This window comes from Scomber scombrus, chromosome 5 (genome assembly GCF_963691925.1).
Source record: "Scomber scombrus chromosome 5, fScoSco1.1, whole genome shotgun sequence".
In the NCBI taxonomy this organism is placed as follows: Eukaryota; Metazoa; Chordata; class Actinopteri; order Scombriformes; family Scombridae; genus Scomber; species Scomber scombrus.
In genome coordinates this window covers 19,272,880-19,297,877 of record NC_084974.1, presented here as the reverse complement: position 1 = coordinate 19,297,877, position 24,998 = coordinate 19,272,880, and the positions used below count along the sequence as shown (strand labels likewise).

Here is a 24,998-nt window from a genome sequence, read left to right as displayed (position 1 = left end):
TGGATTGTTACTGTGCCATCAAATGTAAATATGTTGGTTACCTGCTCAAAAGAGCATCATAATTTGTTTGGTTTCATTTAGCAAAAAGCAGCTAAAACTCATGAGTATTTTCAGTATGTGCCTGACATTTCACCACCTTGTTTCGTGCCACTGCTGTACTTGAACCAAGAGTTCACAGCTAGATGTCTGCACTCTGGTGAGAGTTAGAGGGTAGGTGCAAAACTATCAATAGGTGGCGAATTGGTGGTCTGTCTCCTGGGAACAAACAGTGAAGACAAGGTGGAAAAACAGGCCATCACAAGGTCCATGCAGGCTCATCTTAAGTGGACTGACTGTGCCCCTTGAGCACATTTTTCTAAGTTTGCCAAAATGTTGGTAGAAAATCCTTGAAGTTCCAGTCTCCAAACCCCCTAATCCTCCCTAACTCCATCGTCTCGGATCGAGGAGCATGATAGAAGGTTTCAAGTGAGGGCTTAACCCAGGTTTAATAACCAGAGCACGTCCACAGAGCAGTACGCCTCGTCATATGACCAGATACCAGAATGCAGGCATGTACCACGCACATACCCCACAGACATATAACCACACACACACAGCCTCTCTGGCCACAGGAGAGGCTCAGACCAAGAGGAGATTACATCTCACAACATGAGTAATACCCAGGTCTCCACAGAAGAAGTGGAGATTAGATTCAGCAGCACATATTCATCTGGTTCCCATACACACTGACACACAGTTAATACTAAGAGCTTTTATCATATATGGAGCACAACTAAAGACACACCCCCAAACAGATATGGAAACACGTTGATAAAAAGCTCACAAAAACACTGCACACTGAAACAGAAACAAGATAGGTGGGTTTTAAGAGGACAGGAAGTGAAGGTCCTCTGCTATCAGTGGTCCCCCTGAGTGGTTGTACAGGACGACTGGACTCAAGAGCTCACATACTGTATCTTATCTGCTTTAGACCAATACTTCATAATGTTAATATCATACTTCAGTGTCCTGGGACCTAGCACCCATCCTACCCATGATCCTGTTCTGCACTAGCCGTCAGCTAGGGAAAAAAAGCTCTGACATGCAAGTGTTCAGGGAAGTGTCCAGACACCCAGGCAGAAAGCTGTGCATAGGCTACTGAGATATCTGGGCAAAGTCAACGTGGGTAAATGAAGGGACTGCGAAAACATCCACAGAAACAGACGGAAGTGCTTAAAGTGGACTCCATAAGTCAACATTTCCTTACTTGTTAAGAGAGACAAGCCATTTCCTAGATGGATGCACACAGAGAGGAGAATAAAAAGGCAAAATGAAGAGGATGTTAGGGTAAAACAGCTATGCTTAGCTCATTCTCTATTTTTATAGAGGGAGATCAAACAGGCAAATATCTATCACACTAAAGAGACTAACTCAAGCTTGGCCTGCTGAAGAAATGTTTTATGATGCCATTAAAAAGTTGCCTCATTCACCTTGGCTCTGTGTTTATTGTTTTATAGCGCCATTTTCTCCAAAATTACACCTGTCACAATCTGATAATGCACCTGATAAGATACAGAGTGTGAAACATGGGGATTCTTGTGTAAGCTCCATTAATTAGACATTTCCTTGTATCAAAATCTCAAACCATGCTAAACTTTGTCTTCATCCTGTGTTTTCTCTGGGACAAAGAGAAGTGAAAAGAGGGATGAAGGGGGCTCTGGTGTACTTTTGGAGGGCATATCTCTGTCTTCCTTGGCCCAGTAGGCTGTCAGAGACGGCTGGAGTATGGAGTGATTGATGGGACTCTGGGCAGGCTCCTTTACCCATGTCTGTACACCTGCCCCTTTAGCTCCTGCACAGACTCCTTGACACAACACTCCACTAGACATTGTTCACCAGACCAGTGTACACACACTGACAGATTGACGGAATCAAACACATACACAGACTTACACACTCCACAAACACCGGAAGTCTTACCTCACCCAATCTTGTCCTATCGAAGGCTTAATTCTAATATAAACCAATTCATTCATACCACATTCTCTCACCCAGCAGTATGCATGTTCTCTTTAGGCTTGGTGCCAACGTACGCTGTAAAACAACACAAAGCACCTAAAACGGTTAAAAAGCTGCCCTGCTACCCTGCTCTGGCTCTTATCTGCTGCTACACTACTCTCTTTCCCGTAGTGAGCATTTTCAGTGCTTGGCCTCGTATCTAGCCAGCAATATTAGTTTTGGAGGGGGAGGGCTATGTGTGGGCGAAGTTATACTTGTGTGTTTGAGGAAAAATCATGCTTTAAAAATCCCAAAATCAGTGTGACATTTGACACATTTTTACATTACTGAAACAGACATCTTTCCCCTCACTCCAGGCTGTGATCCCTGTAGAGAGTGGCAATTACTATTAGCTCGATTAAATCAGTCAATATATGCCAGGATGTGTCTTATGCATTTTTAGTCAATATGGTCAACGTTCTAAGGTATATATCCAGGTCACTAACAAGCACAGCATTTTATCAGATGCACCACACATTTTTGCTAAGCCAGCCATGTTGTGTATCACAGAAATTCTCTATTCAAAATGGCATATCAGTATCGACCGAACACGGCAAATACATGCTGCAGGTTTAATTGCATGGGCTGCATTGATTTATGCAAACACCCCGAAGTGCTAAATATGCTAGGTTCAACAGACCACACGCAACATGCATGATAAAAATCGCTCTCTGCATATATGGATTAATAGAAAACTAATTGAAATGCATGTGTTGAACATGTCTCCCCTACAGAAGTTTCACAAAGACTAAGTCGGCAGTTATGTGCCGGAGGGAGTGTAATTAGACAGTAGCCAGTTGTTTTCCATGCACTATAATTTCAAGATTAACAGCAGTGGATCGAATAGCCTTGAAAAACAGTAAAAACCAAGCAACTATGATTCAGAACAAGACAAACAGAATAAAACAGAATTCCTGCAAAGAATACACAGGGACTTGTGTTAAAGCCAACGTTATATGCATGTAAAACTTTTTTACATTAGTATGAAACGGAGTTCAGCTTTGACAGCCACACACACCACTGGGCTTTGAGATTGTGGAAGGGGTCTGGATTCCAGCATAAAACAGCTTGGAGTGGAGGCCAAGGAGAGTCTGTGGTGTGGAGCCCACGCTTCGGCTGCGTGTTGACTCATGAAGCAGACCCTGGCTGTGCCGTTTGCACCAATTTGCTCTGAACCTCCCTGAGACAAATAACTGCCACAGAGCTGTAACACACTCGGCCTCCAGTCCCCTGGCAGCTTGCCAGCACACTCACTGTTGCTTCTGCTGAGGTTTGGCTGTCCTGATTTTTTTTTTCTCATTCTGCTCTTGCTTCCTCATTCTCTACAATTTATTTTTCTCTGCCTCTCAATCACTCACTCTCACTCTTCACCCCATAGTCTCATTTTATGTTTGTAACTTCTTAATATCTGCCAAGCAGAAAAAGTATGTTAATAAGACCCCACAAAATAGCAAAAAAAAACAAAAAAACAAGGAGAGATGTAGAAGTCAATGAAATTCAAAACCAGAAAGCTGTAACAGTACACCATATTTTCACTCTTGTAATAAGTTGATGAAAGGCAAACACTATGACAAATAAATCATTACTCTGCCACCATGTAGTGGAATTAGGGAGATATCATCATACATGTGGATATCAATGGAGAAACAATGAAGAATGAAGAGATGAGTGAGGGTCACAGAGACAGAAATGTGAAATAGAGTAAACTCAGACATTATGTGACAAAAGGAGAGGTTGAGTTTGAGACGAATTCAGCTGGGACCTCAAGAGAGCCAACAGATATAGTGCAAGGTACTTCCTCCAGGACATGCGGGTGCTCAGATCAGTGGGAGGTGGCCATGCTGCCTTTAGACTGGCACATGCCAGCCAACTGTCCCCCATTCTGCAGATGACCCTTAGGCATGGACCCAAATTTGTGTGGTTGAACTGTGCCTCCTTCAACACATCCAACATGCAGAGAGTCAGAGAAGCCAGCTGGGTGCACATGGTGACAGAGACTTCACAGAAGCAAAAAGATCAATGTGATCCTGAGATAAACTTGGCGGAATGGAGTTATATGCAATGGACCAAATTCAAGTAAACATCCCCTTTGCTTCTGTTGTTAGTGGCTGTAAAAAGTAAACCCTGCCTCTGGAGAGGATTCTGCGTGTGGATGTGAGGCCTGCAGCCAACCCTGTGCGGTCAGCACTGAGCAGTCAGCCAGGCCACTAGACAGCAGGCCCTGAGGTTATCGCCTGCTCAAGTGGAGCAGTGTGCTGTCCATTACCTCACTTTACTATCTCTGCATCCAGGAAAAGGGAAACAAGCTATTCATAGAGCTTTACAGAGTACCGTGTAAAAGAAACTACTGTGACATATCACAAAGTGTACAGCACAACAGCACATGTTGCACATGTGTGCAATTTCTGAATAAGAATGAGCACATTTATTTCTTACTGATGACTACATTATGCTCTTATAAAAACAGCTTAATGTTAAATCTAAATAAACTCATCTTAGTGAAGCAGTGGTAACAATAACTGTTTTCACAAGGGAAGCATTTGAAGATTTTAAGTCAAAAAATTTAAAAAAATATTCCAAAAGGTCATGATTTCAAGAAAGCATTCAAGTATTGTGCATTTTCAATGTTAAGTGAGAATATGAAAAGCATCTGAAGATGCAGAGTTTATAGAAAAAGAATCACTGTTTTAGATCTAATGTTGGACAAATTTAAATGTGGTCTTTCTTGTCTTTATCAGCTGGCAGTTTATTTGATGTTGACAACTCTAATACAAAGAAAACAATAACATACGAGGAAAAGAATCCTATCTTAAGCTTGTTTGAATACACAAAGCAAACAGGATTCATGGTAAATGCATTAGCCCAGGCTTTGGGTAAAGAGGTGGAGATAGCAAGATTGTGAGCTGTACTGTACATGTGGTTAATGATAAACCAAACAAACTGGGTTAGCTCTCCTTGCCTGGCAAAACAGAACTTGTTGAAACTTGGATTATGTTAACAATCGCTGGTGAATAAGGGAAACTGTAAAAGCCAAGCTCTTATAATAACATCTCCAAAAAGTTGTGTTTTTAGCTTTTAAAGTGAAAACGTTACAAGGGTAGAGCTAGGCAAAGTAAACACAATTAAAACCACCATTTCCTTCTTAGGAGTTTCATTGGAAATGAAAAGCCTGGTGGTTCCCTCAACTTACTCTGAGTTTGAGTTCGACACACTTTCGACAATGTTCAACTCATAACAGTATAGGTTTGACAAGCATCTTTAACGACGACATGGAAATCAAAATGCTTTAAAACTTTCTTATATGCCCTCATGAGTCAGATTTATGCTTAGTTGGTTTAAATGAGGCCTTGTAATGAAATCTCTGTGCTTCTCTGCTTTTTCTGTTTTACAGCCTTTTTTCTTCGGCAGGGATCCATCCCGGTTGCTCCGACAACATAATTATATGTAGTTAAGCATGAACTGCAGAGAAGGGAGCGAGAGACACCAACTAAGCGAGAAGGAGAGAGAGGGCTGGAGCACAGTGGCATGTCATTATGGGTCTGTTTGAACCTTATACAGAATAAGCAGCCCAAACTTGAGACTGAGCCAGTAGCACTCTGTATTCTGGCCCTTCTAAGCCCCGCCAAGTGTTTTGTTTTTCTACTTGAAAAACCCACCTTTGAAATAAACGCTGCATATCATCTACTACTAAAGAAAAACTATTTTTAGCATTGTGACCTATGGAAACTTATAGTATTTGCCAAATACTTGGCTTCTGTTGTATTTTTCTTTTGTTTTCATATAATCAATTTGCTTCTAAAATTGTTTAAGTACATTTAAATTGTGAGCAGAACTCTTATTTCTATATGGCTGCCATTAGATATTACATCAAATATGAGGACAAGATATCATTTGACTATGACTGCACACTGCATTTCTGGAGCTCATCTTCTCTCTAATCACACTACTATGAATGCAAAAAGCAGAGCTCATGAAATACACAACTAAAACTCACTCTATGATCAGGAAGCCTATAAAGGTATTTAACTCAGATGATACTGAGGACTGCAAATATCTAAAACAGCATTACCCCCCCCCCCCCCCCCCTTCACACACACATACACATACACATACACACCATCCTTTCTTTCCCCATCTTGATTAGATTACAGTGAGCGGCTTGGTGACAGCCTCTGGGCATGCTAGAAGAGCGGTGGATATCTGAGCTCTCCTCCTCAGCCTTCACTCTTAGCCAGTCAAGAGAGCAAAGAGATAATATATCTAAAGAGCTGACCTCACCAAATGAAAGCAGCCTTGAAAGAATCATGGGAACAAATTTGTCAACATAGGTCACCACTCACGAAAAGACTAAATAGTATCCAAAGATTATTTTTTCTTCCTACATTGTATACCTGCTGACTGACATATATTCTCGTGGCTAATATGTCTTCTAGCTTGCTTGTTGACCCGAGGGATGCTCAAATCCACTTTACATCAAAGCGAGTCTATCTTAGCGTGAGTGTAGCAGACAATATAAGGCATCTCTGATACTTCATTGAAATGAGTGGGAAAGCTCTTCATTAAAAGATGTCTAAACATATGCAATGATTGCATTCCTCTTGATATAAAACCTCATATCTATCTCTCTGACAAAAACAGAAGCAGGGCCAAAACAGAAAAGGCTTTGTTCCCATTGTAGCTCCTGACCACCTACCAAGAGTCCTTTAGAGGAGCACTCACCCTGGAATGATCAGGCCACTTCTCCCCCAAGGCTCCGCAGGCCTACCAAGACCGCTGGGCCAAACACATCCTGCCCATCTCCTGAGAGATTATCCAACCCAATGAGCACATTGAGGACAGAAACACTGGAGGAAACTGGAGCCTGCTATTCAGCTACATCTAAACCCAAACTCTTCCATTCACACCCACACTAGAGGCCAAAGAAGAAATAAGAAGACATGTTGCACTTACGAGCTACTTCCAGCGAGGCGTTGTGGCTCACTGCCTCTCCCAGGTAGTTACGGGCAACACAAACGTAGGAGCCTTCGTCCGGTTTGCTCCGTCGTCCGTGGACGATGCGTAGGAAGAAGAGGGAGCCACTCGGCAGCAGCATGCGCTGTGAACGAGGATTGTCCCTGTCTGTTTCCACTCGCTCTCCATCCTTGTACCACTCCACTGTCGGGGTTGGCCGCCCTTCTGCCTTACAGTTGAGAGTGGCGGGCTCCCCTTTGGAAACAATCAGGTCAGATGGATGCTCCACAATCCGGGGTGGGGTGTCCTCTTGGCGCAGACGGGATCCTACAAAGGAGCATGACAAAAATGAAAGTTAATACTTAAAAGGATTTATATTGTTTATTGTAAATGCATTTTGAGTCCTTATTTACTGAACAACTACATCCTACTCTGCATATACTTTATGTAACAAGCAACTTATATGTAAGCATCTGTAAAATACCTAGCGGGATGCACTTTATCATACAGGACCAATGGTGTGTTGCAGATACTGTCATGGTGACCTCAGTCAACTCTTCAAAGTTCCACCTACATTTATGTTCATGCTGTAATCATTGACTTTTATGTCAGCCTGTAAATTCAGTGCCTCTTTATGCTTTCTGATCAGCTTCAGGGACACAATACTCGACTTACAGACTTATGAATATTAATGCTCTACAAGTATGCATCTCCACTCCTCCACAGCCTATGATACATCTATGACACATTTACAAACTGAAAATACACTTTAAAGTTGAGAAATGTATTCTTAAAGCTACAATATAAGGTGCTGCTGGTGCAAGCAGTGACGGCCAAATAAACTACCAATCTTTGAGTGAAGTCAATCTTTAATTACTGTAACAGCTCCTTTGGTAAAGCTTAGCTCCAGCTACGTGACTCTGTCATTTCTCAGATCAAAGAGCAAGACAGAAGAAAAAGGAGGCAACAGTAAACAAGAATATGACACACCTTAAAGCTAAAAGGAAATTAAGAGATGAAAGATAAGATATGGATGTACTGCATAGCTTAGCGACAAAGAAGGATCATGTGCAGAGGGTACACTATTGAAGAAAGACAGCAGCAAATAGCAGTGCCAACAGCAGTGCCAAAGGGGTTAACACCCCAGTGCTATTTCAGGTCATTACTATTGCTGGCCAACCAGTCAGCTGTGGCAATCAAACCTGTTTTACATGCAAATGAGCTTCCTGTTGTTAATTCCTGAAGGGTGGGACTTGGTGGTTGTGAATGTATTGTGTGTCTCAGTGTGAGTGCCACTGCTAAAATTTCACACGATTATTAATATCAAGGTGCTACTAGTGATTTTCACTTGCACACTGTGTGAGCATGATAATATTCTATCTTAACACAGAATTTATTTGAGTCACCGACCAGTGCATCAAATCCCAGAATTCTCCCTTTCCTCATTCTTTGAAGGACATCTATGTGAAAGGTACAGTTATAAGAGTAGCGTAGCTGCTTTAAGGAATAGTGCAGTGCGTAGTGTGTGCGCAGCTTGTGTGTGGTTGAGCGAGTGTGAAAGCGGAGCAGAGGAAAAGGTTAGCAGTAAGTTGTCAATCTGACAGTAAATGGTTAGTATAGGCTACATTGTGTCAGTTAATAAAATGCTGCAGCTGAGAACTCAACTGCTGGAGAAGTGAAGGGGGTTAGCCCTGAGGTTAGCAACAATGGGTTAGCCTAACCTGACCAGGCTCACTTAAGGTAGACTGGCCTTTAGGAAGGATCTCAGCCACTGCTAAACAGACAACGGAGTCAAAACGGAGTCTCTCTCCCCCCCCCCCCCCCCCCCCCCGGTGCCTACACACAATAACAGACGAGAGAGGGAAAGAGAGAGAGAGAGAGATCTTCCCTGCATGCCATATCTCTCAGCATAGGCCTTTGGAGCCCATTCAGCACCGGTTAAAGAGAATCAGGTCTAATTGGAGGCACAGGCATGCAATTAATTTACCCAGCATCCCGTGAACTTGCCACACTGCCTGATTTCAGTGCCCTCCACCCATCCCCCATTACCCTAGAAATCTGCTGCTGAGAAGGCATCTTCTAGTGGTCGCCAAATATTTTAAGTAAAGTCAGCATAATTAGTGACAGCTTGGTGGAAAGATTAATCACTTCAACGCAAATGTGTAGTTTGGTCATATGAAATATAATTAATCCAGTACTCCAGTGAAGGACATCATGATTATGAATCTTTTTAAGTTATTCCAAAACTATCATTTATGACGGGCTATGGCTATGCAGACTTTTTTTAAATAGTTGACTACTGGTGATAATCAGAAATATAATAACCTGTCAGATGTGAAGTTTTTTCCTCAGAGATTATGTTGAGTTATCACTGGGTTTGCATCTTCTACACCTTGGTTCGCAAACACTGTGTTTTCTGTTGAGACTTGGTGTAGGCTCCCTCATTGAGCTATATGTTTTCTAGGTCTCTTGGTAACAAATTTTAGAAGTAGTGCATGGCAGCAGCTCAAGCAATACTAGAAAAAATTACCACTATAGCCAACAAGCTATCCTTATTAAGGGACAATGTGCAAATATTTAATTCCAGGCAGCATATTAAAAATAATAAAATGACCACCTTTGCAAAGTTTTGCACAGAAATTCTTGTAGGTCTGAAACTGTTTTGAATCTGTATACCATCCTGTAGATACTATGTGGATTTGAAATACATATCTGTGGAGATTAAAGCAGTTCGGAGAGACAGAAACAGATGGAGAATTCGAGAGAGTGGCATAAGCCTTTAGCAAGAATGAATTAGTCTATCTGACACTGAATAAAGATTATAAAAAATACATGTCTATGCTTCCTGGCTATTGGAGCTGCCTGACTCCAAACCACTACTAGGCTAATTAACCCCCATCTGTAACCTGCTTCCATTGCAGGCTTTTGAACCTACAGTCCATATGCTAACGAGGCCGAGCCCTTTGCTCGGGCAGCATACTGTGGCGAAGAGCTGAGCTAACACTCCTTGCTATGCTGCCACACACAAACCCATTACTACCACAGCAACTGCACCACTACCACCGCCCTTCACCAGACAAGACAGGCTAATATGTTTTATTAAAGAGGACTTTGAAGAGCTCTGCTGCTATCTGCTCTGCTGGTTCTCTTCCTGATTTAAGATAGCTCCTCTCTAATTTGAAATGGTCTGAAGTTTGGAGTTTTATGGGGGAACCATTAACTATTTAGATGTGGCCTACTGTGAGGAGAGAAGTGCAGCAGGCAGTGCTGTGTTTGATCAGTGGCTGTTTACTGTAGATGATTACACCGGATCTGCATGATTAAGAAGCAGACTCAGAATACAATATACAGTAAATTACAATATCCTGCTACAGTGAAGCTGGTGAGATTAATTTGATACATATTCAGCACTTCATTGAGAGCTCAAATACATGTTTTGTGTGTGACTTCTGATAGGGTGTGCATGTTTTGAGCAGTGGGTGCGAGCATGTATCAGTTACACAATGCTATTATGCCTTCCTTGTCCATGATTGAATTCATTATGTGCATGTGTGTGCATTTCTTTGCCATGCTGATCCCCACAGACACTTTGAGTGACCCCAGTTACTTCAGCTCCATTACAGAGGAGCATAATACCAGAGAAAAAAGACACATGCAGTGTAAGGACTTATTCTGTCATGGCACAAACAATCCCATGTCCCCCTCTACAGGTGCATACTTGCTGAATATGGCCAACAAGCTAACATCTTTGCTTACCTTCAGCATACAAAGAAGACCGAATTTAAGACTAAAACAAGAGAGGAGCATGAGAGAAGTGCACACTTCACCACTGATCCAAGCTGTTCAGCGTCTCTTTTTCTCACTTCGCTTTGAGTTGTCTAACCCACCCTTTATTTCAAAGCGCTGCCCTTCCTTCTCCTCTACTACTTTCAACCGCCCTCTCTCCTATTTTCTATCCCCCTCGTCCCCCCTTCTTTGCTTCCAGACAGAGAATGTGAGATGAGCTAATGCAATACACAGCCTCACCAAAGGGAAGCTGGGACTTCTACTGCAAGGATCTGATCGATTGGTGCCTGAGGCAAGATCTCCTTCTCCCTCAACTCTCTCACTTGCTCTTTTTTTCTCATTTACTCTCTCTCTCTCTCTCTCTCTCTCTCTCTCTCTCTCTCTCTCTCTCTCTCTCTCTCACACACACACACACACACACACACACACACACACACACACACACAAAGTTAAACTAAGCTTGAGGGAGTCTTTGCTCGCTGTGGAGGTAATTAAAAAAACCTACAATTCTCTGTGACTTTTCTCTCACTGCTAAAAGCAATCTCAGTAATGAACAACAAAGCATAAGAGTCCACATACACTTGATTGAACAGACCCATCCATACAATTACCACAAGGGTCCAGATCCAGACATTGACCCATATACTCACACATCATACTCTCAATATGTATCCCAGGATTCATGAAGACACCCACGGTATTTGCCCACTCTAAAATCCAGGCTCTTTTTCCCCCAGTCATTGATAGACAGGACATGGAATATGTTATGGTTCTAAGGAAGCCAAGGTCATTAGATCGCTTCGCATACATTGTATATTAACATTATGGCTGCCAGCTTCATATCGATCATTCATCTGTGTCTTGGGGCTACACTTGATTTTCACTATGCAACATGAGTAGATGTACAGTGAATCTATATTTCACAAGTTAAGCCTGCTTCCCCAATCTGATAAAAAAAAATGATATGCATACAAGTCAGACTGCTACTCATCATGCAAATATCATCATATCATAACATGCACCACAGCGAGAGCAGTCACACTATGACTGACTTCACTGGAGGAAACTACAGACTAGTGCTATGACAAGAGTTGCACTATTAATTGTGTATACGTGCATAAAACAGTTTTATTTCCACATAGTAAAAGTAGAACTGAGTTGAGAGAATTTACTGTTAGTGTAAATGGATGTCAACTACAAGAAAATGCAATGAATTATTGCTTGTGTTTCTACAAAAGCTATATGTCTTTGAGGCAATAATCAATCTAACTACTCTCTAGATGAAGGAAACCATTGAAGATGACCCTGGAACTGCAGATTCTGAGCAGCCTTAAGACAAGAAAAAGCCAGACAGGGTCAACTCTGTCAGAACCAGGGTCATTCCTTAAACACAGCACGTTTGCCCTTTGCAATTAAAAGCTCTTGTACCCCCCTAGGCAACATCATGCATTCAGCATTTCATTTTTAATCACTCTCCACTGAATTAATACTAGAAAGACATAAAGATGGAGTGAAGCAGGGAAAAAAAACTCTGTAAAAAACAATCACTGAGCTGCAGTAATAAGTTCAGGTCCAGTGACTACCCTAACTTGAAAAGCAAATTTGCCTCTGTCTCTAACAACTCCTTTTCATAGCTCCTATCTTGGCAAAGTGTATGGAGGAGGAAGGCAGCCAGGCACCTGCCCTTTACCTCAGAGATCTCACAGGAGAGAAGGACAGTGAGGCAATTTAGATCAGTTGTCACTATGGTCCTCTGAGGTAGGGAGACAAAATAATGTGTCTACTTCATTTTATAATTAAACAACTTTACAATTCTGGGTCAATCAGTTCCATTCTCAGCATATAACAAAGGATCCCTGCCTAGGATTGCATTTGATTATATGAGCAATATTGTAATAAAGTTTAATTTCCCCCACAAAAATGGACAAGGTTGCAGAATCTCATAAAAGACAGATGCTAAAATTGAGAGGTATTGCAGGAGCCCAAGCCAGATCAACATACCCCACATCAGACGCCCAACTGAGCAATGGCAAAGATATGGAATATGGATCCGTGATAAGGAAGGCCAAGCACAGTAGGCCACTCCCTATCTACAGCCCCATTAATCTGTGATTAGGGGACTTAAGAGGGATTTATGGCAGAGATAAGAGCAGAGGGTGTGTCCCTTGGGGTAGCCAGACGGGGACTGGGCCACGCCTTCTCTGGACAGAGCCAGCCAATAAATGAATGAGAGCAAAAGAAAAGGCACCCTTTTCTGTTGAATTAGAGAAGATAACGGTGAGAGAGGGCAGAGATAAGAAGGAGAAACAGGGGGAGAGACGGAAACAGAGAAAAGGCAAGGTACCATACTCTTGCTGATCAGATGACATTAGCAGGAAAGTGAAACTGAATCTTTTACCATTTCAACATTGAGATCCCACCCTGGAATGCGCTGCATGAATGACTTTGCCAGTTGCATCAGATCAGACCTGTTTTTAATGTTACACAAGGCTATCACTTACACTCCTAAGAGGCAGGATTAAAGCCCTGTGTGAGAGTGTGTATGGGGACCCAGAGGTGGGGTGAGGGAGGGGGATGATGGATATCTTTATGGCCTCTTTCTTTCCTCATCTCTTTGTCTCCGTTTACCAAATAGACCGGGGTACTGTTACCTCACTGATACTACAGCAGCACTTGAGAACCAATATCAGTTTCCCAAAAAATAGAAGCACCATCCAAATGTGCGCTTTTTCAATCAAAGTCTGAACATATTAAGAGTTTATGCACAACACTGCAACCAAACCCTACAATGACGACTGGACAGCTACAAAACTGTGGTTCATTTGATCATTTATCTGTATTTGCTGTTAAAGAATTTACCTTAAGTCTATACACTGATGATTACAATGCTCCCACTGATATTTCAGTTAATATTCGCTCCCGTAGACTGTAATGCAAACATGACACAAAGCTCCTTTGTTATTACTGAGGCCAAGACATTCAACAAGGTTAAGAAAGAAATGAACAAAATTAAAAGCAAAGTCTAGTTTAGAGGATATCTGCAAGGCCACCATCGCCATTTACTCAATCACTCATTCTTTTCATTTCAAATAAAAGCAAGGTCTGATTAAAAATATTTCCTTAATAAACAAAACCCTCCAAAGCTCCAATTTTCCAACAGTGAACAGTAAATGGGGCATAATGAACTATTAACATTTGTCATCATCAAATTAGTATCACTGTCGTCACCTTTGAACATCCAGTTGCTCATTTGTCACATACAATAAAGAGGTGACAAATCTGCTGATGATACATAAACAAGCAGCACCCCTTTTTTTGCTCAGGGCTGTGGGTTACCAACATTAGCTCTGTGGCTCAGGCATTATCATAATTGCTCATCAGGAAAGTAACAAACAGAGGTCTCAAGGCCTGGAGCACCAGCCCCAGGTCCTGGTTGTGTCAGCTGGGAAACACATCCCTGGTTTTCCCATGGTAATGCAGGCCAGGCCAGGAGTGAGACAGCGCAGCAGAGTGTTCCTATGGGAGGCTGGGGCCCATCCTGCTCTGAGGCCCCTATCTGAAGCCAAGACAATAGGAGCAGTATTTCTACTTAGGCTTCAGATTTTTCCCAAATGTGCCCGATACATTCGGAAGACACCAGGCATGATCACATGTATGACAGAGGAGTATTGATGCTCATGAAACACCTCGTAGGTCAACTAAAGACAACAAGGATTATCTTTGTTTTGTCTGTCTTTAATGAATTTTCTCCTACTGTAAACTCCTGGATAAAAGCTATGAACATGAACTCCATATAGAATAATTGTTTATTCATTTATATTTATGATATCTCCTTAAAATTTCAGTAATTTTACATAGACTTTCAGCAGCAATACAATGGGGAGGAACTCTGAAAAGGCATGACAGAAGTAAAATATACTATACAATAATGAATTTTCAAGAGAAACCCAGGGGACACAATTGTGGATGAGTTGTGGCTCCTCCTGATGCCAAGCTGCTCCAGTGAGTGTCATTAGACACAAATAAAAGCTGTCACACTCTGCAGAGGGCTGTGAGGGCAGAATTCATTCCTGCAGGATAAATGCAGTTCCTATGCTTTATTATATCCATTTACTGAGACAAGGAGGATATCTGTAGTGGAAAAGATTGGAATGCTTGTTAGGAAGCTGCCTGTCAAACTGGCTCTGGAGACCCGGCAGATAGGCTGAACAGAGCAGGGCGGATGGAAGCAAAGAATCAGTCTGTCCATATGCACGCATGTCAGTCTGTTGAATATCTATCGGTCTACTCACAATGTGTATGCCTGTGTATGAGTATGAGCAGACTCACAGACTCATTGTTGACCCTTCATATTCACAAAAATGACCTATAAAGAAAATGGAGCCCAAACTACTCATGAAAGAAACTCCAACACTGGTGTCAAGGATGTCATTCCTTCAGCAGAGCAGAGACTCCAGGAAAAGAGCTGTAATTAATATGGAGCCCAGATGCCAGGATTAGACCTTCTGTTAGGAAGCTTCTGTATGCGGTCCATAGGTTCGGAGCGTGGAGGAGATTACGGTAAAAGAAGCACAAGGGAGCGCGAGTGGGCAATTACTTCTTGTTTTTGTTTTCCAACATTGCCAGGTTTTAATGAGGTTTGACCAGTGCGATCTCAGTGATACATCAAAGCAGTCTGCAACAGCAGGATAGGAGAAGCAGGGGTAATTGAATATGCTGGTACATTTATTTCCCAACAGGGGACAGCTACACTCTCACTGCTGACTTCTTCTATGAGATGCTAGACTTCAAATCCTCAAGAGATTAATAAAATTGTATTTCAGCAAGACAATTTGTATAGAATTTTGCAAAACATATATAAAAGCAGGCATTATAAATATACTTTGAATATTAGTAGACAGATTAATTTTACATTGGATTATGCAACGATTGCAGAGCAATGATGATAACACAATAGGGTTAATACAAATAAAACCTAATTTAATTTTAAATCTGCTTTTTGGTCTCTAACAATGTGGTGCAGTGATCTGCTCTTCCCAAGGTCACTCTCTGGACTGCAGTATTTCTGTTCCTGTGACTGACCATGAGGGGACTGTGATAGGTTACAGGAGTTGAGGGGAAGCAGAGGAGGGGCTCAGGGGCCGTGAGGAGCAAGGAGGACCAGCACACTCAGCTGGCACAGACCAGCCACAGGGAGTATGGCATTTGGGCTCAGTGCCAAGAAAAAGAGCAGCTCTGAAGAGACGCCAAAGTGAATCGGGGCAGGCACGGCCAAAAAGCGCCTAATGCTTTTTAAATGTTATTTAGTTGATGGCAGCGGCTGATACAGGCTCACTGTTGGACCAGTGTTATATTACAGTCCCTGAGAGCAGAGCCGATGACCTTAACTGCTAATGTGGGCTATTCTAAATGTTCGGCAAAACACATTCTAAAGCAAATCTCAGACAGCTGGGTGTTGAAAGGGAATTTCAGTTACAGCATTCATTCGAGGGTACAACAGTAATGTCTGAGTGCAGAAACTTGGCACATTTCCTTCAGGTGCCCTTTAGGTTAAAAGGGTTAGCATGGAGCACATAACATTGGAGTGTCAATGTGTGCAGGCTTGTGTATGTGCATGCATTATGTGACAGTGGTTCATACACTACAGCTGTGGATACGAGGTATTATTAAAGTGAAACGTGGCTCCCAGAGGCATAGCGTAAGTTAAGACTCAGTGGAGCCAGTTCCTCATGTGGCAAGATCCCAGAGAGACCAGCATGGGCCTGCTGAGTGGGGCATGGCCCAAGTCCAGCCAAATGGAACACAAATCGCCCCAAACTGTTCAAAACCTGGCTTGGAAAAAATGAAAGTGGGATGTAAGGCATGCCATGTGATGCACAGTAAATATTTGGTCAAAATTAATGAAGGGGCCACGTCTGCCAAGAAGCCTTTTTCTAGACGTCCACAGAGGGGAGACTGTGCCCAGTCTGGCATTAAAATTAAATTTCCCTTTGCAGACAACTGCTCACTGGCCTGTCTGCTTTCCAGCACCCACTTACCACGTCCTCTCCTCAAAACACATACCAACTGTCCAGGTACACAGTGTATATAACAAAATACTGTTTTCCTTTCATGCTATGACTGAAAATGACTTGATCATTAAACTATCCCAGTTCTTTAATTCCCATCTGTCAGTTCTCTACATTTGACAACTGAAACACTGTCAAATGTCTGAATAAAATTTCTTAGAAGACCTGTTTTCCTCTAGAGTTTGAGATGGGGGCGGGGGGTGGCAGATCTGCTCAAGGCAGCTATGATGCCAAATGCGAGAGGAAATATCCCTATCACAAACAGCCTTTCAAAATGTTTTATACATGGAAATAACTACCCTAAGGACATCTCTTATTCTTTCCACACTCTTTGACACTGAATGTCATTGACTTTCCCAATTCTCTTTTAAAAAGTGATCAATACTGAGGGAGCCAATAAAAAGTTAGTTTTTTCAGAAAATACATACCATATATAGTTTGCAATTTATCAGTTATGAATTATTAGTATCAATTAAGATGGTGTAGTCTACTAAAAAAGACAAACAGAACATGAGTGCAAATATAAAGCCTGTCTCTAAAAAGAAAAAAAAATCCCTGACTTTCTACTACGCAAAATTAAGAAGCGAATGCAGACAGAAGCAAAAGCCCAGCTCAATCAAAATCAAAGGGTAAGGAAAATGCTTTGAATAATTTTGGCTTTGGCTATCCAAGGGAAAGCGGAGAAAGAGGAAGCCAAATACACTTTAAGATGTGAAAAGGATGCCCATCAATATCAAAGCATTGAGCAGAGGTAGAGACAGAAGTGAATAGTGTGCTCTGATTAGAGGACATAATGAGTTGGAGTAAATACTGGCTGTCGCGACTGAATGTCAGAAAGAATCACAGCAGTCAAGTAGGACAGCATTCATCATGGTGTACCCTGAGGCATTTTGCAAAAATGTCTTCTGAGCAAAAAGGTGAGATTACTGTAGCCAAGTGTGTGTGCGTGGGGAAATGGAGGTGAGGCTCTAAACCGCACTTTTAAAGGTTTGAGCTATGAAGCTTCCGATTAAGACGCGGTGACAGACATGCAGTCATATGCAAAAGCAATCTTGTGCATAAAGCCTGAAAAACCTGTCTCTCCTCCAGCAGCTGCAATTGTTATTCAATTAGAGCTTTCATTGTACAAGCAAAGAGAGGGGACATGGGAGGGAGCGAGAGCGAGTGATTGCAGAAAAGGGAGAATTGTATAGTTGAAGGAAACTCAAATGGTGACTGGGGGACTGATAAAAGGCTCTGCAAGTCTTTAAAATGAAAAAGTATGCTTTAAAAGCTTCCTGAACAGGTGAAAAATCCAGTGGCTTTAATTATAAGTAAAAAGTATCACTGCTGTTCAAAAGGTTATGCTGCCTGCACCTTTTACAAACATAGTGCAACACACACATTATCTACAGCAAAGAAAATTTAAAAAGTGTTTTGGATTATTGTGTTCTTTTCAATGGTGACATTAGATTTAAGGAAAAAATGTCACAAATTTGCAGAAAGTAGGTAAGCCTCATAATAGATCTGGATTAGAGTTAATCTCCCAACTCAGAGTGACTGTGTATTTACATGTTGAAAATACACCCAGTTATTTGAAGCCTCCTCACCATGGTTACAGCTGAATGGTGGGAGCGGCTCCAAAAGCAGTGCTATAATCGTGAATTTCAAGGTCACCTTATCATTAATTATGTTTTCCAGCGCTTCCTCTTAAATAGAGCACACCCCTCCTCCTTTTATCACTGTCTTTTGTGTCACAGAATTAGCCCCCCAGGAACTCGAACATAAAGTTGCTGATGCAGCTGTGGATTATAGTGGCGTTTGAACATGTCTCCTGATGCATCGATTGCAATGTGTTGAAAAATGTTTAAAAAATGAAAATAAACAGGAAATAGTGTTTACAATTTCAAAACCAAAGAAGGAGAGCAGAGGGAATGTTAACCACGACCACAGCTATAGAGGGGGAGGAACCAAAGACATTAATCAACTAATTAGCAGTCTCTCTTTTAACTGCTAATTTAATCTATTCCTCTCAGCTTCTTTAATGGTATTTTCTCCTGTCAGTTATAACCAAAGAGAGGTTTAGCATTTCAAAAGTGTATCCAGGCCTTGCAATGAGAGGGTAATAGAATGGCCACTGAGGAGGCTGGGAGGAGGCCTGAGCTCGGGGAGTGAAAGAGAAAAGAAGGATACTGGGGAAAGGCTGTCCTCAATGCCATCTCTCAATCTCCCCAATGGGGAAAATGAAAGGGAGGGAGGTCTGAGCTTTTTTAAAATGCACAAGGCAGAGCACCCCACAGTAGCATAGCTTTTCCACCACAGCAAACGCCAGGCCCAGGGCAATCCTTCTGGGAGTTCCTGGGCATGCAGAATTTAGATACATGAGGGCTGTTGGCTGTAAAACACCAAACCAAACCCGCAGCTCCACACTGAAGCTTTGTACCAGCATCTTCTATTTACTCAGCACTTCTAAAAATTAACCTCACCTCTCCCCAGATGTCCACCTTTAAAAGAAAAAACAACACCAGCGCCCTTGCCTCACAATTTTCCACTACTATCCCCCTAATCAGCACATTCCCTGCCATGGGGGACCAGTAGGAATATGCAATGTTAGCATTGAGAGCCAGATCAAAAGTATTCCCAGAGCTGGTGTATCATGGTATGTATGACTGCTCCGTCCTCCCTTTCGTCCTCCGTTCTCTCCCCCCCCCCCAGCCCCCTTCCACACCCTGGGGTAGCCTTTGTGTAGCCACACCACTTCCCCCCCCACACACACACACACACGCACACACACTCCTCTCGCACCCTCAGTCCCTGGTGAACCATTCCCTTCCCCTCCTCCATGCCTTACAATCGCCCTGTTAAGGCAACACAATGCGGCCTCCCTGTCCCCACAGGCTTTTTCTGTGTGTCGGCCTGCTTTATTTAAGAAAGGATCTGTGCTGACCAGTCACAAAAAAGGCAAGTCTTAAAAAATTGGGCCAAAACAAAACATGGGGGGATGGGTAAGAGGATGAAGAGATTCCGTAAGCCCCCTTTCGCCACCCTACACATACACAAACACACTCCCCACCTCCTCTCTAGCTTTCCTCCTCGCTCACATTTTTATTAGTGGAGTCATGGGGGAACTAATCCATGATGAAGCTAGCTCAAGTAAACATGCATATGCAATGTAGAATCAAATGTGGATTAGCATTATGTAATTTGCCCATGCATTACTGTGTCAGGAATATAAGCTTTTTGCATTTTTTATTACAGGGAGCAAAGCCATGGGAATTTCAAGTGTGCTATTTGTGAACCGAGACAGAAATCAGACAACAACTTTCATCCTATAAGGACACGCCATTTATCACTTCCACACCAAAAGGCAATAGGGAATGTTTGTCCTCTACATCAACCATCAGAACAAGATACATTAACTATACTGACTGACCCATGAGTCTGACACGCCTGCTGCCTTCTAGTATCAACCAGCTCCAGGCTAAAAAGCTTATATGAAGTTATGATCCAGAGTATTCTTAGTGTAGACAGCTTAACTCTGTCTGGCTATATGTTTCTGTAGCTTAGACTGACAGACAACTTGACTGACAACGTGATACTTGCTAAGTAAGTCATAACACCGTTATCAGCAAGCAATGAGCAATACTCTTCTAAATTCTCACCGTCAAAACTGAGGACTGGTGAGGCATACCAGTTAATTCCCAAGGAATTTGATATACCAAGAGGTTGACACAAAGGGCACGGGGGTGTATCCTCAGTTTTATAAAATGATCTAAATCCTCTGATTGTACTTGCAGATATGTGTATCAGTCAAGCGGCAGCCATGGCAAATTACAAACTATTGACGTCAGATGGATTGGTTAATTAATCCAATTAAGCAGCTCTTTTGGGTCATTAAAGGAAGAGCAGTTGGGTGAAAGCAGATCATTAAAAGTCGCCAGCTAATTTATCTGCCCTCAAACAAACTGCTTTGAAATGTTTATCTAGTCATTAATGACTTACCCACAGTTCTCGTGAACGGAAAAAGGACACGGACTGACCTGCCACATTCCTCCATGTGGTTTCACTAAGCCAAAGTCTGCCTAATCCTGGATTTTAGGGTGTAAACCCCTGCTTGATTTGGATTAGGATCAGATTAATGTGTATTAGTGGAAGTTATAGAGATATAGCTTTATGGACAGTCACCTCACAGAGGTGCGACACTTGTCCACTTACGGAAATAGGCGACATAGCAGACTTTCTCCCATTGAGAAACCTACTGTGTGCCCACAATATCAGCTCAGGAAGTCAAACCTTGAAAAACAGCGTGATTTTGGGGCTTTGTAATCACAGCACACCATTTTGCAGTACTGAGAAAAAAAATGGTATAGCTGTGAGAGATGGTGAGGGAAGAGGCTGGCTTTAATGAGCATGTTTTCAGGCCTTGTGAAAGGTAATAGTTAGAAGACAGGAGACAGAGATGGGTCTCACCTGTGGTCTCTGGTCATTAATTGGCTGTGGAGCCTGCTGTGTCCTGTCATATTGTCATGATGAAGGAGGTGGAGGGGCTGTGCAATTTATCAGCACTTACAAGTCAATTTGTCAAGACCTCGACGGCTAGGTGTTGCTGGGGCCAAGGGCTGATTACCAGGGCACCACTTCCACTGCCCATATTTGTATCAGCACTAGTGACACTTAACATACTCACACAAACACACTTATATGCTTGGATATAATCACCCTAAGATTTTACAGCAACATGGATATTTATTTTTAGATAGATGATGATGATGATCACTTTCACAACCCTTATCTCCTCATAAAGTATATATATTGAGGGTGAGAAGTATAGCCACCTCTTGCCCTCATCTGAATTGTACCTGTGAAGTGAGTGTAAGGTCTGACAAGCACTTGGTGGAGAGATAACAACCATTTAGTGTACAGCAGGAGAACAGATCACCTGATAACAGGGCAAAAAACGATAGATGAAGGCATCAATTTACAACCTTTAGACAGAACAAGGCGGCAATAAGCAAGCCACCACAAGTTTGACAAGGGCAAAGGTCATATCTCTCCCTCTATCTCACACATACAAGTGGCATAAAAATACTTTCTTACAACCAGGTCAGCCATGTGAAAATAATCTTGATATGATCCACAGAGATATTACTAAACATTATTATAAGTTTACTTAAGATATTTGATACCTCCCCTACACAAGAATGAAGTTGTTAACCCTCCAATTAGCAGCAAATATGAAATCTTTTTTTCTGCCAAGTGGCATGTAATCCAATTTTCCTGACACCAGTGTCTAATCCAGGGCCAATCCTTTGAGTATCTGCTGTTCAGTCCATCTCTATTAGCAGGCCCTTCCATACGCACATCCATACGCCTCTACCCAGAAAACATCCCCACAGCTAGGCGCAATTGGACACCCTGGTGTCTGACGGTCTTTCTCACAGGACAGGACCATTACTGACTCACCCTGGCTCAGGATCCGGCCAAGGGTGGAGCAGATGGAGCCACCACCTAGTTCTCAACACTCACCTCTGACCCTACTTCCCGTTTAGGTGGCAATACACTGCTTCCCTAAACGACTGTGGTGTCACAGGCTCTGCCGTCACCAAATCACTGGCGCTCAACACAAAACAAAGACCCAATTCAGTAAAAAAATCAGGAAACAGGAATGACATTTGAATATGGATGATAAAATGCTGCAGATAGACACTGACTCAAATCAGAGAGATTTCAATTTTAGAGAGTCTAACTGATATTTTAGTGGGATTTTTTATGATGTTCTATCGAAGGAACTGAGAACAACTACCAGTACCTCAATCAATCAAAGATAAGGAGTTTGCAATTGTGCATGACTGAAATGAAATCCATGCTAATGCTGGAAGACTTTACTTCAAGGAACATCTGAAAACAGACTATGAATTTGGACAGGTAAGCCATAATAGTGTTCTGGTTTAAACTTGAGAAAAATGACCATGACTCTTACTTAGGGAATTATAGGTAAACAGTAATAATTATATAGGTAAAACAGTAATAAAGACCCTGGATGTCACCACTGTTTGTCTGCTATGATAAGGTTACTATTTATACTAAATAAATATGTAAATAAATAAACCTTCTTTTGACCAGTCACTGTGCTCTTTGTTTGTACAACTTTTCTTTGTCAAAAATGCCCCAGTTGCTCCCATTCAGGATGCACTTCTCCTAATGTCTTATAATGGGACGGCAGGCATTCTCTTCCTCACAACTCAGAAGCAACTGACCTGGAAAACTCCTGGTATCATGGTCCAGAAGCTCTATAAAGACATCTATGTGATGGGTGAGGAGGAGTAATGTGTAAGATAATAAGGAACAATACAGGCAGCATCACAGGACAAAGACACGTGAAACTAAGCCCCACATTAGCTGTGTAAGTGGTACAAATCTGAGCTAAAAAAACCCTAACAGTCAATGAAAAAAGGCAAGATAAAGATAAGAACCAATGTAATTTAATATGCTGCAGACATTAAAACTATAACATATTTTGAACTCAGCAATAATAGTCATCCATGGGCAGAATCATGACATACATGGAAACATGGTCTCCATAGGGGCTCCTACTGTCTGCATGACCGATGATAGCAGCTCTCTGCATTAATCCCACATGGCTTCAGCACTTTATGTGTGACTTTATGTGTGCTCAGCTTTTGAAAGTAAGACAACCTCTTTACCCTGAGAGCTGACTTTCTCATCAAGAGAGAAAAAAAATCACTGTGTGTCAGATCTATTCCTGTATCAGAATTGTGCCATTTCAAAGCATTAAAATTGAAGAGAGGAGCCAGAGAAGAGACTCTGAAAAACATCAGACCAGGGCCTTAATCACTCTGTGTTACATAGAAGTCCAATGTTAAACAATGTTTCCCTATGGTGTGAAATGTTTGTCTCTACATATATATTGCACCCACCACATCTCAATGGGAAAACAGGTATTTCAAATATTAGCCATTATGTCAATATTTGCTGGATTTGCAATTAATCCATTTGTGTACATGCAGTCTAACTGAACATTTGTAATATGAGGCATGTGCACTAATAATTGAAATGAGTTTTTAAATCTTCTTTGACTTTTAAAATTTTTCATTTTAAAATCCAATTTATATAAAAGTGGTTCTATTGATTCCAAATAAGGATCACTGACTTACCTGAGCACACATGGAGAATTCCTACTAGAAATACAAATCCAATAGAAGTTGGAGACATCATTCAACGTCTCTCTTAATAGAACATTTCTGGTGTAATCCAAATTATTCAAAAAACAGTTTAGGCATCCACTCCTTCATGTCAAACAGCAAAACAGAACCTCAGAATCCAGAGTTGAAAACTGAAAACCCAGGTTTTGGTTTGTTAGTCACAACAAGCAAAATATTACTTCAGTCCAACAACAGTTCATCAGGAGCCTGCTCTGGCTTCTTGTGGATGAGAATAAGGGTTAAAAAATATGGGGGGAAATAATATAAAAAGAGTTCCAAACAGCACGAGATTTCAACACATGCTCAGTTTATCAGTCCAGTAGAAGTGAATTATAGCATGTGTTAAAACTATGCAAGAATATCTGAGCAAAGTAGCAGCAGAGCTTTATCCTTTCTTTGAATTCATCCCGTTGCTGCCGTGCGCTCAATGTCCAGCCAGCCGATCTCATTCAACTCATTTAGTTCCTTTGTGCCGTGCAAAAGACACAAAATAATAAATCCACTGCAACTGAAAGTGAGTCAAAAGTGAGTTTAAAAAGGCGAGCTGTCGCTGAAGTCCACGCTAAAAGGCTCTATCCCTGCAGTCACATTATTTCAGTCCAGTTTTCAATCTGTCACTTGAGATCGGAAACTTTGCGAGTTAGTCCTGTCCTCCCTCATCCAACAGACCCAGACAGAAGATCAGTGCAACTTTTTCATCACTTTCCCCCCGTTTCTCCTCTGCTGCAACTCTGACTGATCCTCGCACAAGTCGCAGACCCCAATCCTCAGACAAGAGGGGGGAAATACGGACTCATATTCACAGCATTTCATTCAAGGAAAGCGGAATGCCTCGTCAATTGGTATGCGCCTGTCTACCCCCTCCATAGACCCGACAATGTTTCCCAGAGAAGAAATTTAACCTCTTCCAGCCTGGATCCCACTGAGCAGCGCACACCCGCAGGAAACTCTATTA

At 42.0% G+C, this 24,998-nt stretch overlaps 1 protein-coding gene across 1 annotated transcript in view; it reads right to left on the bottom strand.

Moving 5' to 3' along the window:
- The window catches only part of robo1 (roundabout, axon guidance receptor, homolog 1 (Drosophila)), a 126,771-nt gene extending 102,319 nt beyond the window's left edge, over nt 1-24,452 (bottom strand). The window contains exons 1-2 of the mRNA XM_062419704.1: nt 23,996-24,452; nt 6,988-7,314 (exon numbers count right to left, since the gene is read on the bottom strand). Of these exons, the coding sequence (XP_062275688.1) occupies nt 6,988-7,314; nt 23,996-24,056 (388 nt within the window). The 5' untranslated portion in view covers nt 24,057-24,452. The remainder of the gene's footprint in view (nt 1-6,987; nt 7,315-23,995) is intronic.
- Nucleotides 24,453-24,998: the final 546 nt, after the last annotated feature.